Source organism: Hypanus sabinus, chromosome 18 (genome assembly GCF_030144855.1).
Source record: "Hypanus sabinus isolate sHypSab1 chromosome 18, sHypSab1.hap1, whole genome shotgun sequence".
NCBI lineage: Eukaryota > Metazoa > Chordata > Chondrichthyes > Myliobatiformes > Dasyatidae > Hypanus > Hypanus sabinus.
Genome location: NC_082723.1, coordinates 22955927 through 22975498, shown reverse-complemented (window position 1 = coordinate 22975498; position 19572 = coordinate 22955927). Strand labels below are relative to the sequence as shown.

The 19572-nt window shown below is 42.6% G+C and overlaps 1 protein-coding gene across 4 annotated transcripts in view; it reads left to right on the top strand.

Moving 5' to 3' along the window:
- Positions 1-19572, top strand: part of ralgps1 (Ral GEF with PH domain and SH3 binding motif 1) — a 733240-nt gene that overhangs the window by 324209 nt on the left and 389459 nt on the right. For all 4 annotated transcript variants that reach the window (XM_059993861.1, XM_059993857.1, XM_059993858.1 and 1 more), the window contains one exon: positions 715-841. In XM_059993861.1, coding sequence (XP_059849844.1) covers positions 715-841 — 127 coding nt within the window. The remainder of the gene's footprint in view (positions 1-714; positions 842-19572) is intronic.

Here is a 19572-nt window from a genome sequence, read left to right as displayed (position 1 = left end):
TTTGAGTCTGGCAGTCCTGGTGTGGACACTATGACCTTAGATCCACTTGGGATGATGATGGCTTTAGATGCTGCAGTGTCCTTCTCATTGTGTCTCATTTCCAAGCATCTTCCAGGGTAAATCATTGAGTGATTTTCCCAAGTAGTCTTCAATCAAAGTAATAATTTACTACCTGTTATGCCTGCTGGTGTTGAGGGCAGCAATGAAGTTCCTCTGTTTCAGTCTGTTCTTGGCTACCCTGATAGTGTTCAGGGCTTCCCTCATCGTGCCAGTAGCTTCCTCTCAGCTTTCCTGTCAGCCATGCAAGTTCTGGGTTGAGACTTGGGAGTACTGTCACAAACAGAGGTAAAAGGAGTCTTCATTGCTGTTCCTGTTCCAGTTTTGCTTTACCGGTCAGGGTTGTTAGCTCTGAGCCTGGAGGACTGGTGGATCCACTCTACCCTTTGACCTGTTTGGCATGGGTGACCCTACAAAGAGCCAAAGCATAAAGCCCTGACTCCAGCAAACGTAGCTCTCCGGGTCATTGAGGCACACAAGCCTCCAAACCATGACAAGGTTGTGATCTTCTTGGAGGATCAAAGTGATAAGTCCGTTTAGTTTCTGTGACAAGAGCAGCACCCACAGAGGATGAACCATTGCAGCACCACACACTTCCTCCATGAATTCTGGTTTCATAAAAGAGCCTGATATTTAAGCTTTTGTCCTATTTTGCAGCTGGTCAGCCGGAAAGACAAAGCCACATTTGAGAAGCTGGATTACCTAGTGACGAAAGAAGACAACTACAAGAGAATGCGTGAGTTCATCAGCAGCTTGAGGATGGTTCCCTGCATCCCATACTTGGGTGAGTCAGATGCCTGGCTGGTGCTGTGTTACACTAACTCCAGATGTGGCCAAAGTCTGAGAAAATATTGTGGTGGTTTTGAAGTGCTTCATTGGGAAAAGTGAGGCTGGTGATTCACAGGACAGAAACTCAGCTGTAATTATTCCATTTTCTCTGCTGAAATAGTATGTCTCTCCACTAGATTTGATATATAGATTCTTGTGGGAGATGGATGGGAGCAGAAATAGTGCTTGAAATCGTGACGAGGTTTAATCTTAGGACATTGATACCACATAGTGGTTCAGTGTGATGCATGTACAATTGCATTGTAATGGTTAATGTGTATTTCTTGTTCTACAACTCGGGATGCAGTTCATTGCTTATGTATTTGCTTCTGATTTTGGTTATTGGAGAGAAGATGCAGGTGATTTCAGGTGTTGGCTGGGTATGTTTTCACTCTTTCCTGCACTTGAAGGAATGCTTGACAGGAGCTTTAGATTTAAGATCTGTTGTTTGAGGAATCACTGTTCAGATTGCAAGCAGAGTATGGTGTTAGCTCTTATATCTGTCTTGTAATTCTCCTGGATCTCCAAGTTTAATTTTCATTTATTATTTTGTTGACTTGTTTATTGATGTGGGCCATTAACAATAGGCCCAGTCTCTCAGATTTCAGGCAGAAAATAATTTTTATGATGTAATAAATGCTGATCCTTAGTAAGGTTCCTGAGTGAGGATTCCTTTGGCTTGTCACAACAGCTGTAAGCCAGATATTTTAAAGACTTTGTTTTAACCTCCTGAACCCTTTGAATCTTTTAAGCTCAATTCATTTCAGATCAAGGGGCTTTCCAGCTTGTACAAGACAATAAACATTTTTTTGTATTTCACTATAAAGGTCAAGCAGGCAATAATGTTGATTGGTCGTGCTGTATCAAAAACCAGTTTTCACACTTATAATCATTTTTATTCTGTAATGCACTGTTAGTGTTTTGATCTTTGTACTGAAAGAATCATTGAAACAGGAAGGAAAGTGTCAGGTATGTATTGAAAAGACCGCAGATTGTACCTTAGGATGCCAATGGAGGTAATCCAAGCCTGTATGTTTGTTAAATATCTCAAGTCAAGTTTAATGTCATTTAACTATATCCATGTAAACCATCAAATGAGACAATGTTTCTTTGGACCAGAGTGTAAAATACTGAAGTACGCACAACACACAATAACTTTGGAAAGTAAGGATATAATCTACAAATGAATGAATTATGCACAAATAAACAAAGTAAAGTACATGATTAAGTATTGTAGGGTACAGTACAAATTATCTGTTGACAGGGAGTTCAGAAGCCTAATGGCCTGAAAGAAGGAGCTGTTTCCCATCCTGATTGCTCTTGTCTTTATGCATCGGAGTCTCCTCCCTGATGGTAGAAAGTCGGAGAGGATGCTGGATGGATGGGTGGGATCCTTAATAATACTAAGGGCCCTGTGTACATGGCGCTCCTGATAAATGTCCCCAATGGATGGTAGGGAGACTCCTATGGTCCTTTTGGCCATTCTCACAGTTCTTAGTAGTGACTTCTGCTCCAGTGCTTTGCTGCTCCCATGCCACATGGAGATGCAGCTTGTCAGATGCTCTCAAAGTTGCTCCTGTATAATGCAGTTAAGATGGTAAGGGAAGCCTTGTTTGCCTCAGTCTCCTTAGGAAGTGGAGATGCTGTGGTGCCTTATTATCTACAGCTCGAACAGCGTGCATTTTGCCTTGTCCTCTCAGGTTTGCCATTTCGTTAAACAATTAAAGGTGTTTGTTGTCACTGAGTCAGCATTGATCTCTACAGATTGAAAATGAAGCTCAAACGCAGAGTTCCCTGCTTATGGATCAACGGAGGAAAGAGGAAACGCAGAGTTCCCTGCTTATGGATCAACGGAGGAAAGTGGAAACGCAGAGTTCCCTGCTTATGGATCAATGGAGGAAAGTGCATGAACCTCAAACGCAGAGTTCCCTGCTTATGGATCAACGGAGGAAAGTGCATGAACCTCAAACGCAGAGTTCCCTGCTTATGGATCAATGGAGGAAAGTGCATGAACCTCAAACGCAGAGTTCCCTGCTTATGGATCAATGGAGGAAAGTGCATGAACCTCAAACGCAGAGTTCCCTGCTTATGGATCAACGGAGGAAAGTGGAAACGCAGAGTTCCCTGCTTATGGATCAACGGAGGAAAGAGGAAACGCAGAGTTCCCTGCTTATGGATCAACGGAGGAAAGAGGAAATGCAGAGTTCCCTGCTTATGGATCAACGGAGGAAAGTGCATGAACCTCAAACGCAGAGTTCCCTGCTTATGGATCAACGGAGGAAAGTGCATGAAGCTCAAACGCAGAGTTCCCTGCTTATGGATCAACGGAGGAAAGAGGAAACGCAGAGTTCCCTGCTTATGGATCAACGGAGGAAAGTGGAAACGCAGAGTTCCCTGCTTATGGATCAACGGAGGAAAGTGCATGAAGCTCAAACGCAGAGTTCCCTGCTTATGGATCAACGGAGGAAAGTGGACAAAGTTCAGGAGCACAGCCACACGTGGGTGCACTCTGGAGCCAAATGGCCACCCTCTTTCCTCCTCAGGAGAGGCCGTTCACAGCTTCACCCGCTGATGAGAACAGAGGTACTCGCGAATTACTCCCACCATCCGCAAAATGCCCTACTGTCTGCCTCGCAAATTTCTCCCGGGTGAGCATTCTAACTGGCTGCATCAGTGTCTGGTAAGGAGGAGGGCAGCTGCTGCACAGGATCGAAGTTAGCTGCGGAGAGTTGGAAAATTAGTCAGCTCCATCATGGGCACTAGACTCTGTAGTATCTAGGACATCTTCAAAAAGGCGACCTCCATCATTAAAGATCCTCAACACCTTGGTCATGCTTTTTCTTAATGCTACCATCAGGAGAGAGGTACAGAAGCCTGAAGACCAACACTCAAAGGTTCAGGAACAGCTTCTTTCCCTCTGATTTCTGAATGGACATTGAACCCATAAACACTACCTCACTGCTTTTATTTATTGCACTACTTACTTAATTTAACTGTTTAATACATATTTTCATAGTTTTTTCTCTCTATTATTACGTATCTATTGCATTGCACTGTTGCTGCAAAAGTATCAACTTTCACAACATATGGCGGTGATATTAATCCTGATTTTGATTCCATGTCGGTACTGGCCATGGGAGAAGGCGATCTACCATGTTTGACCGACCTGGCCTATGTGTGACTGCAGATCTCCCAAGGTGATTGACATGAACGAGCAAGTCACTCACTTCACTCATTCATTTATTAAGACTCGGAAATCCATTAGAACAGAACAATGGACTTTAGTGCACCAAGTAGTCCTGAATGTTGGCACTACTTATTTAATTTAACTATTATTTTCCTCATCCCTTGTGGATGGTGCCTCTGTGCATATCTCCCTCAATCTTAGGTCCTCCAACCAGAGGCCTGGGAGTTTGAGGGTTTGGCACACGATCCTTGCTGTTTCTAGTTGTGCACTCTTCTTGACTGAGATCTCAGGATTTGTTGTAGCCACTCTCCCAGTCCAGGTGTCACAGCTCCAATTGCTCCGATCACCACCAGATTACACTGGCTTTAACCTTCCACATCCTTTCCATCTGCTCTTTCAAGCACCGGTATTTCCCCAGCTTGTAAGTATACTTTGCAAAGACAATACATTTCACGACATGTGCCGGTCATACTAAGCCTGATTCCGGTGAGACTAGATTTTCCACGTAGAAAGAGGCAAGGTGTCATTTACAAGGTGATATCCTGAAAATGTCATAGGTGACCTCTCTGCAACTTTATCACTCCTTTTCCTGCATTCTCTTCCAATCTAAATTGAATGCAAAGTTGTGTTAACAAAGAAATCCTACAGGTCTGCATATAGATACAATCAGTGCAAATGGGTCTCCCTGCTCAAGGACATTTTGACATACAAATGCCTACAGTCTAATTTTAAGATGGGACTTTTGTGGAATCTGAGATTGTGGAAATACTATTTTAATGTATTATATGTGCTCAAAATAAATCAAGATTTCTCTGGGTTTATTTTGGCTGGGTGCTATATAGAGAGGTATTTCTGATGTATGTAATCTTAGATGTAGGGATAATTCCTTTTATAAACTTACTTTCTCTGTTTCGAACCTTCAAGGTTAAATGAAGGTTAGCATTTTGCCTATTTCAAGGTAGTTGGAGTATCAGTGAAGTTCCCACACTGGAAGTTCCCACACCGTTTTCGAAAGGCCCTGTAGTCACAAGCCAAGGCTTCCCTGCCAACATGCATGACAGTGGCTGCCTCTACCACCAACAGCAGCAGGCTGAAGCTGAACTGTTGAACTCTCAGTCTACCTGACCATAACCCTGCTCTTTCTCTATAACTGCAACATTACACTCGGTTAGATACAACTGTACAACTCAATGCATAAAAGCATGCAGTCATGGTCAGGAGGTTCAGCTGTTGTTCAGACCAAATATCAGAATAGAAAGAAATGTGATATAAGTGATCCTGACCATGGAATGGTTGTTGGTGCCAGATGGGGTGGTTTGAGTATCTCAGAAATTGCTGATCTCTTGGGCTTTTCACAAACAACAGTCTCTATTGTTTAAAGAGAATGATGCAAAAAATGAAAAAAACAGACAGTACGGTGGGTGAAAATATCTTGCTAATGAGAGATGTCATAGGAGGATGGCCAGACTAGTTCAAGCTGACAGGAAGACTACAGTAACTCAAATAACTATGCAGAAGAGCATCTCTAAATGCACAAATCGTTGAATGTTGAAGTCGATGGGCTACACCAGCAGATGACCACAGGAGGTACCTGATAAAGTGGCCACTGAATGTATTCTGCATAAACACAAGATGTTCTGCAGATGCTGGAAATCCAGAATAACTCACAGAAAACCCTGGAGGAACTCAGCAGGTCAGGCAGCTGATGGAAAGGAATAAAGTGTCAATGTTTTGGGCCAAGTCCTTTCAACAGGACACTTTAATGGATTAGACCATAAGATATAGGAGCAGAAGTAGGCCATTCAGCCCATCGAGTCTGCTCCACCACTCAATTATAGGATTCAGTGCTGAGCTCTGATGAAATGTCAGATCGACTCCTTTGCATCGGTGCTGCCTGACCTGCTGTTCCCTCAGCATTTTGTGTGCAATACTACATATGTTTGATGTTCTGATTTTAATTTATACGTCATCAACACAGTTATATATGGAATGATATTTCTGGATGATGCCCAACACTTTTTACCATATCTTGGTACATGTGACAATAATAAATTAATACCAATCTGTCATTCTATTCTATTCTATTTATCTATTTATTTAGAGATCCAGCACAGAACAGGCCCTTCTGGTTCAATGAGTCACACTGCCCAGCAAACCACCGATTTAACCCTTGCCTAATCACAGGACTATTTACAAAGACCAATTAACCTACTAACCAGTACGTCTTTGGACTGTGGGGGGAACCCCACATGGTTCACTGGGAGAACATGCAAATCCCTTACCGGTGGTGCCGGAAATGAACTCTGACCTCCGGAATACCTTGAACTGTAATAGTATCATGAATCACTGTGCTACCATGGCGTCCCTTAGACTCCAGTGCACAACAAGTGACCACAAGGATGGCATCGGGCACTAATGCTCCGCCACCAACTCACTCTGATGTCCGTCGTTGGCCTCTTGCACTTTTCTCCTGGAACTCAATGTAAGCTGCAGGGCCATCACCTTCTCCTCTGACTTGGTACATTACGGCCCTGTTCTCAGAACTCGACAAGGCGGTTTTATACAATCTATCTCACATTTCCAGCAATTAGCTTTTGGTCCTGTCTCCACAACCTATAGACTTACTGTTATGGACTCTACAACTCAAGCTCTCATATGCTTTCTTCACACTACTACCATCAAGCAGGAGGTACAGGAGCTTTAAAGCTCAAAGTTTATTATCTGAGTAGATGCATGCAGCTCTGAGATTCTTTTTCCTGTGGGCATACTCATCGAATCGACAGAAAATTAACTACAACAGGGTCAAGTAGAGCACAGAAGACAACAAACTGTGTAAATGCAAATATAAATAAAAGCAATAAACAAGGAGGGTATGAGATAACAAGGTAAAGACTCTTTAAGGTCAGATTGTTGGTTGTGGGAACATCTCAACTGATGAGTGTAGTTAGCCACTTTTGCTCAAGAGTCTGATGGTTGAGGGCGGTAACTGTTCTTGAACCTGGTGGTGTGAGTCCTGAGGCTTAGGTCCCGCACCACCAGGTTCAGGAGCAGTTACGACCCCTCAAACATCAGGCTACCAAATCAGTGTGGATAATTTCATTCATCTCAATGCTGAACTGATTCCACAACATAATGGACTTGCTTTCAGGTTCTCTGCAACTCATGTTCTCAGTATTATATAATTAGATTTTCATTATTTGCATGATTTGTCTTCTTTTACACATTGGTTGTTCGTCAGTCTTCATTTATGTATATTTTTTCATAAATTATTTTGTAATTCTGCAAGAAAATAAATCTCAGGGGAATATGCAGTGACATAAATGATGATAAATTTTCTTTGACTTTTTTGTAACGGGTGTAATTTGAAGAGTTAGTTTACTTGCTGGTCAAATGCTTCTTCCACTGGTGCCAGCTGCCAATTGACCAGCTTGAGGGATGCAACAGTGCTTTCTGATTGGTTGCTTTGCACACCTCGACTCCATTGTTCGCTTTGGGTATAAGATAACAAGTGCAAGAGACTTGGGCTCTTTCCTTTTTCTCCAGGGGGTTCTCTTCACATTGAGGTTGTGACTTATGCTGAAGAGGACAGAATACTGCAGATAAAGGACGGTCCACGTGCATGCTTAGCTAAGAATCTGTTGTTGAATCCATGGAAAGAAGTATAGTCGATGTTTCAGGACGAGATCCCAGGACTTGACCTGAAATGTCGACTGTACTTTTTTCCAAAGCTGCTGAGTTCCTCCGGCATTTTGTGTGCATTGCTTATATTTCCAGTGTCTGCCGATTCGCTCTTGTTTGTGATCAATCGTTGAATGTTTAGTTTTGTAGTTGTGTAACTTGGGGAGACATAATGCAGTACCTGATGAGTTCCAGTGTTACTGAATGTTTAGGACCGTAATCAGGGTGGCTTAGATGTTTGGTCGAATAATTGGTGAATGTGCTTTTTGTAATCAGTGTCTTCTGTCTCACTTACCAAACCCATGAACCTCCGTCCTAGTTACAGGGTGCAATCAATCTGTATGTGGAGCCACACACACAGAATGCTGCAGGAACCCAGCAGGTCAGACAGCATCTATGGAGGGAAATAAATAGTCGGCATTATGAACCATTGGGACTGGAAAGGAAGGGGACAGAAGCCAGGATAATAAACTGGGAGAAGGGGAAGGAGTGAGGAGTTTGAAAAATCAATGCTCATGTCATTTGTTGGAGGCTGCCTGATAATCAACTCCAGCTGCAGAATTCAGAGGAAAATATTTCGGGAGTCTCATGTCATGAATGTGAATGACGGAGGGTCAAAGATCAACTTTATTCACCGTATACATTTCTGTGTATTGGGAATTTGCTGTGGTGAGTTGGTCAGGGTGCAACACACAATAAAATTCAACAATTATACGATCAAAGAATTATATAGAAAATAGAGGTTAAAGAACCAATGCAGACTAAAACGTACATAAATTCATAAATACCATCATGAATTTGCAATTCCCAGGACATGCCCTCTTCTCATTGTTGCTGTCGGGAAGGAGGTACAGAAGCCTGAAGGCATTCACTCAGCGATTTGGGAACTTCTTTCACTCTGCCATCCGATGTCTGAATGGACAGTGAAACCATGAACACTACCCCACTACTTTTTTTAAATTTATACTTTTTGCACTGCTTATTTAGTTTGCCTGTTAAGTGATTGTGTGTGTGTGTGTGTGTGTGTGTGTGTGTGTGTGTGTGTGTGTGTGTGTATACTGTAATTCAGTTTTTTCTCTGTTACTATGTATTACATTGTACTGCTGCCACAAAGTCAACAAATTTCACAACATATGTATGCCAGTGATATTAATCTTGATCCTGATTCTGATGTAAAACAGCATTATAAAAAATGTTTCCAAGTATTTACAGCGCATTGACTGATGTCATAGATAGAGGAGGTAGCAGTGGCTAACTAGAGCGGTTGATCTGTTTAACTGCCAGGGGAAGAAGCTTTTAAAACGGCGTGGCTTTTGTTTTAACAGCCGGCTCAACAATTTGTACAAGTAAGAGAGGAGGCAGTACACTAAGGTGCAAAATGTTCTCAGACATCAGACTGAAGCTCCATGCCATCAAATTGAAGTGATGGATTGTGGGAATAGAGTTGTGAACTGGCGCATAAGGACATGGGTACAGTAGTCGGCCATCTGGCCTGTCGAATCTGCTCTACCGTTCAACGAGATCATGGCGGATCTGGCCAAGGACTCAGCTCCACTAACTTGCCTTTTCCGCATAACCCTTCATCCCCTGCTTTCTGTTCTGGCTGCTACTAAATTCCTTTTTGTTCCACATGCTTGAACCGTTTGTGAAGGCTTTGACAGGAGGCCTACAAGCTGTGTATGATTAATTGAAACTGCACTTTGCCTGCAATTCTAGACAAACCATGGCTGAGGACTTTGAACCACTCTTAAGTGCTGAACCAAGTCAGACTTGGATTTTCCGATTCCATCTGCCATCTCGACAGAGGACTAGCACGCGTTCTTGGTATTAACCGTGGAGGCTTCATTCCTGCGTTACTTTGGCATATTTCTCAGGATGAAAGAGAAAACCTCAGCACTTGTGAGGACCGTATATCCACGGCATCTGTCCTGGCAATTGTACCTGTCTAATTTTACACAAAACAGATGGAGGGTCCTGCTTACAGTATGCCTTCCTTCAACTCCCACTTTAGAAATAGGACCTGATTTTTTCAATGCAGACTACCCTCATACCTTCCACACTATGCCAACCTGGAAAGTAAGTCACTCTTTATTTCTTTGTCTGTCTTGTTCCAGCAGTAAACTATCTATTGAACAGTTTGCTAAGTCCTTACTTCACAGTCTGTCTTCTCATGATCCTGAGGCTCAACTCCAAACCGATTTCACATCCTACAGACTCACTGTCAAGGACCCTGCAACCTACGTTTCCAATTTCTGAATGGACATTGAACCCATGAACACTACTACCTCACTACTTTTTAATATTTCTGTTATTTTGTGTGACTTATTTTTAACTTTATTATATATATATATATATATATAAAAAAATGTAATTCAGTTCTTTCCCTATGTTTATCACATCTTGCATTGTACTGCTGCCATAAAGTTAACAAATTTCACGACACATGCCAGTGATATTAAACCTGATTCTGATGTTCTCGGTATTTTATTTACTTATCTATCTGTTCATCTATTTATTTTTGCACAGTTTGTCTTCTTTTATACATTGGTCTGTCTTTTTGTGTAGCTTTTCATTGATTTTTATTGTATTTCTTTGTATCTACTATGAATGCCTGCAAGCAAATGAATCTCGTGGTAGTATATGGTAATATCTCCACACTTTGACAGTAAACTTACTCTGAACTTTGAAATTTATTGTTCACCCGCACTGTACTTTCTCTGCAGCAATCAGATTTCTTGCACATTGTTATTATTTTACCTTGTTCTACCTGAATGCTCTGTGAAATGATTTGATCTGTATGAACAATGTGCATGACAAGTTATTCTCTGTATTTCAGTAAGTGTGACAATAATAAACCAATACTAATTCCTAAATGCCAGTCAAGCAGAATTTAAACGTTCACTCGGCTTGTTTTAAAAATTTCATACTAATCATCGACCAATCCCACTGGGTAGTGGTGTGATGGTGTGAGGAAGACTGGGAATATAAAAGTGTAAAGAAGAATGGGGAAAAAGATGAAAAATGTTGCAGATTTAGTGAAAGAAAATGTTAATGAATAAGTGTAAAGTCAATAGTTGTTCTTGCTACCAATTTCAAATTGGCTGAGCTCTATAAATGCAGAGGTGGTGAATGAATTTTGTTTGATTAATCGAAGAGACCCAGTTTTACAAATTTAAAAACCCCTATTGTATCAACCTCTACCACTGCCCCAGCAGTGCATTCCAGACAACCACCACTCTCTGAGTAGACAATCTGCCTTTGACGTCCACCCTAAACTTTCCTCCACTCACCTTAAATACACATCCTCTGGAATTGGCCATTCCTGCCCCTATGTCTCTCATAACCTCTGTCAAGTCGCTCTAAAGAGAAAAACCCTAGCTCACTCAACCTATCCTCACATGATATGTTCTCTAATCCTGGCAGTAAAAATCTCCTCTGCACACCCTCTAAAGCTTCCACATCCTTCCTATAACGAGGCGACCAGAACAGAAAACAATATTCCAAGTGTGGTCTAAGCAGAGTTCTATAGAGCTGCACCATTACTTCACAGCTCTTAAACTCATCCCCCCAACTAGTGAAGGGCAACACACCTTCTTAACTATAACCAACATGGGTGGCATCTTTGAGGGATCTATGAACTTGTGTCCCAAAATCCCTCTGTTCCTCCACAATGCAAGGAATCTAGCCATTGTACTCTGTCTTCAAGTTCGAGGATGGTGCTCAGAGCAGTTAAAAACTCTGAATGTGCAGCTTAATCCTGAAGGATAACTTGGGCTGCCAGCAATAAGACATCCACCATGTGGGACTAAAGACTCCTGGTGGTCACTCAAGTGACATCTTCGCACCCTTCCTGCCTGTGATTAAGGAAGCGAAGATTAAACTGTGGGCTGGAACACCCTGCCCACAATGTTCCCAGGTGACACCTTATAATTACACTTACTGTAGTGCAGTGCATTGCACTGGTTACAAATCCTAAAGTTAAAACTTTGACAGCACGCACAAAATGCAGGAGGGAACTCAGCAGGCCAGGCAGCATCTGTGGACAAAAGTGCAGTTGCCGTTTCGGGCGGAGACCCTTCGGCAGGACTGAAAGAAAAGAAGATGAGGAGTCGATTTAAAAGGTGGGATCAGAAGAGAGAGAGAAACAAGGTGATGATCAAAGCTGTTTTTTGAAATATCTTTGCCAGATCCAGTTTATTATAGAAACCAGAAGATGACTTATTTGCCTGCTTTCTAAAAAGTGATTGAAAGCACCCAAGTTGGCTGAACAGTGATAATAACTGGTGGTGTGGTTAGCATATCACTATTACAGCGCCAATGATTGGGGTTCAATTCCTGCCACTGGCTGTAAGCTGTTTGTGTGTTCTCCATGTGACCATGTGGGTTTCCTCCAGGTGCTCTGGTTTCCTCCCACCTCCCAAAGATGTTTGGGTTAGTAGATTAACTGGTCACATGGGTGTAATTGGGTGGTGTGGGCTTGTTGGGCCGGGATGGCCTGTTTCTGTAAATAAACAAACAACAAGCTAAACTGGAACATTCAACACCAACAGATGTGTATGATCATGTACGTCACTTAACTGCGTCCTTTTGAAAAGCTCTATCACTTTGTCCCACCATCTTCTCACCAGTAAACAGCATTCTGGTTCTCCTATTCTTTCTGTCTTCAAGTCCTCTTAAGCTTTTAGTAATTCTCTTCATGTTTTCCAACTGAGTTGTATGTTTTCAGTAAAGTGGGATGCAGGAAAGCTGCTCCAGGTTTATATTGTGGAAGGTTACTTACTTTGATCTGTGCTCCGAGCCGTTTTTTAAAAAAAAATGCAACCTAACATCCCATTAATCTTACTGCCAGGAGCCAGACGAAGCTTTGATGTCCCATGGGAACTATCTGCTGTTGAGTTGCAGATGAATGAAAGCTGGTGTCTTAGGAGCAGTTTTGTGTGTTTCCTGTAAGCTAGACATAAGTGTAGCGAAAGACAATCTGGCCTTCCCTTCACTGGCTTCCCTTTGGGGTTTGGGCTTGCCTGAATGTGTGTCAGGGGTCACGGGATGCTGAGGCTGGCTGGAAAACTGGCTAGACTTTGTTTCATGCCTTGGTAATATAAACCAAGAGTGTAGGAACATGAAGCTGGAGTTGGTCAGATTGTCCCTCGAGCTTGCTCCTCCATCCAATACGATCACACCTCAGCTCCAGTTTCCTGCCTAATCCCGTGACAGTTATTTCTCCTTTAAGCAAAAGGACTCTGCCAAATCTAGTCCAGAATATACTCACTGACTGAGCAGCTGTAGTTTGCTGAGGCAGAGAAATGCAATGTTTTCAATTGCAGTGAAGAAACTTCTTCTTACCCAAGTTTTTATTGGTTGCCAGTTTGCTCTTGGGGCTGGGGTCCTCAGCCTTCCAGCATCGACCTTGTCAATTCTTCTTGGGATCATTTATGCCTCAGTAAATCATCTCTTGTCCTTCTAAACTCTGGGAAGCATAGGATTGGCTGAAATGCCTCACACTCCTATGTCCCATCGATAAGTCTGCCACATCTACTTGGCATCACTTTGGGGAAAGAGACCAGATATCACCCAATGCCCAGCCGTTACAAAGCCCTGTGCAATCTCAACATGCCTTTTCCCTCTTTTTCAGAATTACTTTTTTTTCTTATTCAAGTCTACCTTTTGAATTTGAAGAGGTTTTGAAGATAGAGAAAGATTCCAGTAAGATTATGCTTTCATTTCCGCTCTGAAGATTATAATTGTTGATGTGAGTTTTCTGTTTAGTTATCTCAAGGTGTATTAAAATTTCGCTCTTTCTACCTGTCAATAAGATGACAATCCACTACCACACTCCTTCCTGTTGCCCATGGCCCTTCCTATCACCCACACCCCTTCCTGTCATCTATGCCACTTCGTAACTTTGGTCGACAACAATCTTATAAACCAGATTTAAAACAACAGTTTGACTCAGCATCTGTAATTTGGCACATTACTACATCCCTTGTGTAGAAGTGTTCACTAGCTTTGATCCTTGTTGCCCTTGTTGGAATATTTATCCATTCCCTCCTTGACTCAGTTTAGAGCTAGCAGAAGTAATATCCCTCTTCTGTGTCCGTTTCCCTGGACATACTGAAGAATTTGATCAGATCACCTATGAAATCTAGGGAATATAGCTCTATTAATGCAACCTCTCCTTGGAAGTAAAGTCTTGAAATCCAAGTATAAGTTTGGATAATCAGCGCATCCACATCCTGCTGAGGGTGTGGTGCCTCTGACGTGATCTCCAGGTACAGTGTATCCTCATTAGCTGTTTGTTGAGTTATAGCAAAGCCTTCAGATCTTTGAATATCCATCCCATGGGTAAATATTAAAAATCGCCCATCTGCTTTTGATTTTACTGTTCCTAGATGTTACTAGAAGTGTTTTCCTGCATAATAACCAGCATGCTTCATAAGTCCTCCTGTGCATGAAATTCTTCCATTTGTAAAGAAAAAGGATTGGTGATAAAAAACCGTGATTGGTCAAGACTAGTACTACAAATTCCAATTGGTCAACACGAGTACTTCAAATTCTGATTGGTGGATGCTAGTGCCTCACTACCAAGCTGCATGCGTTTGTATGGCAAGAAGAGACATAAATTGCCAATTCTTTTTCTTTCAATATGGAGTTAATTATGAAGGTTGCAATGAGTGGCAGCTGTCCTTCCTGTCTGAGATCCTTACCAATATAACACACACAAAATGCTAAAGGAACTCAGCAGGTCAGACAGCATCTCTGGAGGGAAATGAAGAAACAGTCCTCTTTCTTGTGAAGGTCATCTTGATATTTTTGGTTGAAACTTAAAATTAGACCTTTGTGCAAACTGATATAGAAGGAATGCTATTTTAATATGGTATTTCTAGGTTTAATTTGGCTGGGCACTATTTTGAGTGGTGTTTCTAATGTATGTAATATTAGATGTAAAGATAATTCCTTATATAAACTGTCATTCTCTAACACAAATCCTGAAGGTCAAATGAAGATTAACATTGGGCCCATGTGTATGATAGGCAAGGGCATCAGTGAAACTCCAGTATTTACAGTCTTCAAAATGTCCTTGCCAAAGAGTCTGAAACCTGTAAACATGAGGGATTTTGCAGATACTGGAAACCCAAAGCAGCAAACACAAAATGCTGGTGGAACTCAGCAAGCCAGGCTGTTTCTGTGGAGAGGAATAAATAGTTGATGTTTCAGGCCAAGACCCTTCTTCAGGACTGGAAAGGAAAGGGGAAGACACCAGAATGTCTCACCAGGTAGGTGGGAAAGGTCAAGGGCTGGAGAGGAAGGAATCTGGTAGGGGAGGAGAGTGGACCATAGGAGAAAGGGAAGGAGGAGGGGCACGTGATAGGCAGATGAGAAGAGGTAAGAGCCCGGAGTGCAGAATAAATGAAGAGGAGAAACCTGCTTTCTCTTCCATCAAGAGCAGTAGGCTCATGAAAAGGCCGGAAATAAATAAACAGGAATTCACCGTCTTCACCTTGAGGGGAGTTTGTGCTGAGCATCACCGATTCTCTTCAAGGTGAAGGTGGTGAGTTCCTGTTTGAATTGCCGGAGAAGGTGATATGAAGTGAGATGTTGAACAGAAATGGTTAAGGATCGGTTATGTACAGTATGTAGCCAAGCCTGGTATGTAACTGTGAGAACAGTCTGGAGATTTTCACGGCTCATTTGGATGGAATCTCACCTGTGGCATTCAAATTTAAGTCATTCAACACATCTTGTTTAAAATCTAATCAAGTTCAGTATTTTTGTCATTCAATTGGACAGATGTATACCACCAAATGAAACGACGTTCTTCCAGGCCGAAGTGCACAATACGCTACATATAACTCACACACGCAGCACATAAAGTAATATTACCATAAATTAATTAGCAAATAATAAAATATCTTCTGGAATACTTCTCAGGATCTAAAATCAATAGTGTGATCTTGAAATTGTTTGGTTATAATGAAGGTGATCAAAGATGTACCAGTGTTAGGTTAATTGGTTATTGTAAATTATCCTGTGATTAGGCTGGAATTAAATTGGGCTTGCCGAGCGGTGTAGCTCGGAGGGCTGGAAGTTCCCATTCCATGCTGTATCTCAATAAATAAACAAAAGTTTCACTCAAGTCATCCAGGAAAAGAAGTCCTTACCCAGTCTGAAGTGACTACTGAGTTCAGGGGCAATTATGGGTAAAGTGTGAATGCTGATGTTGCTAGTGACATCCACATCCTAGGACTGTGGAGTAAAAAGATGCATAATTTTTTGGACTTTGCAACTAACCAGTAACTAGGCAGTGGGATTTCTATGGCACACATTGAAAGGGGATCACAGAATCATAGAGCTGAATGCCACAGAAATAGGTTTTTCAGCCCATTGCACCCATGCTATCTCACCCATTAATTCCATTTCTTTGCCTTAATGTTTGTATCCTTCTATACCAGAGTTTCTCGACCTGAGGTCCACAGATCCCTCAGTTAACGGTAGGGGTCCATGGCGTAATAAAGGTTGGGACACCCTGTTCTACACCTTGGCCGTTTAAGTGCCCAGCTAATTGTTTCTTAAAAATAGTGACTGTAGCAGGTTTCAGACATCAACCACTTTCAGTGTAAAATAAAACTTAAAATCCATAGGAAAAATACTCAGATCTAATGTAAGCCTCTTCCGTTTCAACTTAAACCAATGTCCTTGTGTTTTTGATTCAACTACCAGGGAAAACTTTGACCTACCCATACTGCTTTATACACGATAGCGTAGTGGTTAGCTACTAGTACTAGTGACCCAGGTTCAATTCCCACAGCTGCCTGTAAGGAGTTTGTACGTTCTCCCTGTGACTGCGTGGGTTCCTCTGGGTGCTCTCATTTCCTTCCACAGTCAAAGACGTACCGGTTGGTAGGTTAGAAGATCATTATAAATTCTCTTGTGATTAGATTAGGATTAAATCAGTGGGTCACTGGGCAGCGTGGCTTGAAGGCCAAAAGGGCCTATTCCGTGCTGTATCTCAATAAATAAATATACTTTATTACACCTCAGCCACCTTTGCTCTAGAGAAAACAAGCCCATTCTATCCAATCTCTCCCAATAACTAAAGTGCATCAATCCAGGCAACATCCTGGTGAATCTCCTCTGCACTCTCTCCAGTGTAACCGTACCCTTCCATGGTACAACAGCCAGAAATGCATAAAGTACTACAACACACACCAAATGCTGGAGGAACTCAGCAAGTCAGGCAGCATCGATGGAGAGGATTGGAGTCGACGTTTCGGGCTGAGACTGGAAAGGAAAGGGGGAAGAAGCCAGAATAAGTAGGTGGGAGGAGGGGAAGAACGATAGGCTGGTGGGTGATAGGTGAGACAAGGTGAGCAGGAAGGTGGGTAGCTGGGGGAGGGGGGGATGAAGTAAAAAGCTGCGAGGTGAAAGGTAGAAAAGCTGAAGGGCTAAAGAAGAAGGAATCGGATAGGAGAGGAGAGTGGATCATGGGAGAAAGGGAAGGAGGAAGTGCACCGGAGGGAGGTGATGGGCAGGTGAAGAGAAGAGAAGGGATGAGAGGGGAGCCAGAATAGAGAATAAAAAGAGGGAAGAGGTGGAAATTACTGTAAGATAGAGAAATTGATGGTTGATGCTGTCAGGTTGGAGGCCACTGCTGTACAGTGGTGGTGTGTGAACTTTGATTTGGAACTAGTACGTGCAGGAAATGCTGGGAAGAACCCATTCTGTTCCTATTAAGAAGTGGTGACGGAGAGATCCCGGCCATTTTTACATGTGTAGCAGCTGCTTGGCAACACTTAGAGGATTTTAAGTGATTGACAAGCACAGATAACTCAATATATCAGTGTGTAAAGGTTGAGCTCTGATCCCCAGCAACCAGATTGTCAGCTGTGGCACAGTCGGAAGAACACTTGTCTGTGATGCAGAATTCTGAGAGTTCAAACTGTGACTTAACCATATAGTCTAGACTGACATTACATGTGGTACTGATCGAGTGCCACATCAACAAGTCCCATCTCCTATCTTGGACAGCCATAAATTGATTAAATTGGGGGACTGCTTCATCGAGCACCTCTGCACCATCTGTCACAAATGAGATTTCCCAGTGGTCAGACATTTTAATTCCAATTCCCATTCCCGTTCTGACGTGCTGATCCATGGCCTCCTCTTGTGCTAAGAAGAGGCCATCCTCAGGGTGCAGGAGCAACACCTTATATTTCATATGGGTAGCCTTCAACCTGATGGCATGAATATTGATTTCTCCCTCTGATGAACAAATTTCTCCCACCCCTCCCAATTCTGCCGTCTTACCAGAAGATCTCATCATATGGGGCAGCAACTCAATGCAGAAAGCATGCAGACATGGTCAAGAGGTTCAGTTGTTGTTCAGACCAAACATCAGAATGGGGAAGAAATGAGATCTAAATGACTATGACCGTGGACTGCGGGGGCCCGACGGGGTGGTCTGAGTATCTCAGAAACTGCTGACCTTCTGAGATTTTCACACACAACAGTTTCTAGAGTTTACAGAACCAAACAAAAGAAAAATCATTGAGTGGCAGTTCTGTGGGTGAAAATGCCTTGTTAATGAAAGAGGTCAGAGGAGAATGACTAGACTGGTTGCAGATGACAGGAAGGTGACAGTAAGTCAAGTAACCACGCACTATAATAGTGCTGTGCATTTCTGAACACTCATGTCAAACCTTGAAGTGAATGGGCTGCAGCAGCTGATGACATATTACTCGGTAGCCACTTTATTTGGTACAGGAGGGAAGGAAAAGGAGTGGGAGAGCTATAGTGATAGGGGATTCGATTGTAAGGGGAATAGGTAGGCGTTTCTGCGGCCGCAAATGAGACTCCAGGATGGTATGTTGCCTCCCTGGTGCAAGGGTCAAGGATATCTCTGAGCGGCTGCAGGACATTCTGGAATGGGAGGGTGAACAGCCAGTGGTCGTGGTACACGTAGATACCAACGATATAGGTAAAAAATGGGATGAGGTCCTACAAGGTGAATTTAGGGAGTTAGGAGATAAACTAAAATGTAGGACCACAAAGGTAATAATCTCTGGATTACTACCAGTGCCATGTGCTAGTCAGAGTAGAAATAGGAGGATATTTCAGGTGAATACGTGGCTTGAAAAATGGTGCAAAGGGGAGGGATTCAAATTTCTGGGGCATTGGAACCAGTTCTGGGGGAGGTGGGACTAGTATAAACAGGACAGTCTGCACCTGGCCTGGACTGGAACCAATGTCCTGGGGGGAGCGTTTGCTACTGCTGTTCAGGAAGCTTTAAACCAATGTGGCAGGGGGATGGGAACAAGTGCAGAGAGACAGAGGGGTGTAAAATGTGGGGAGAAGCAAAAAGTAGTAAGGTGAAAAGTAAAAGTGGCAGGCAGGCAAATCCAGGGCAAAAAGCAAAAAGAGTAACTTTTCAACATAATTGTATAAGGGCTAAGAGTGTTGTAAAAACAAGCCTGAAGGCTTTGTGTGTCAATGCGAGGAGTATTTGTAACAAGGTGGATGAATTGAATGTGCAGATAGTTATTAATGAATATGATATAGTTGGGATCACAGAGGCATGGCTCCAGGGTGACAAGGATGGGAGCTCAACATCCAGGGATATTCAATATTCAGGAGGGATAGACAGGAAAGAAACTCCTTAGATTCTGGATTAGTTCCTGAGAATTGGAGGGTGACTAATGTAACCCCACTTTTTAAAAAAGGAGGGAGAGAGAAACTGGGGAATTATAGACCGGTTAGTCTGACATCGGTGGTGGGGAAAATGCTAGAGTTGGTTATCAAAGATGTGATAACAGCACATTTGGAAA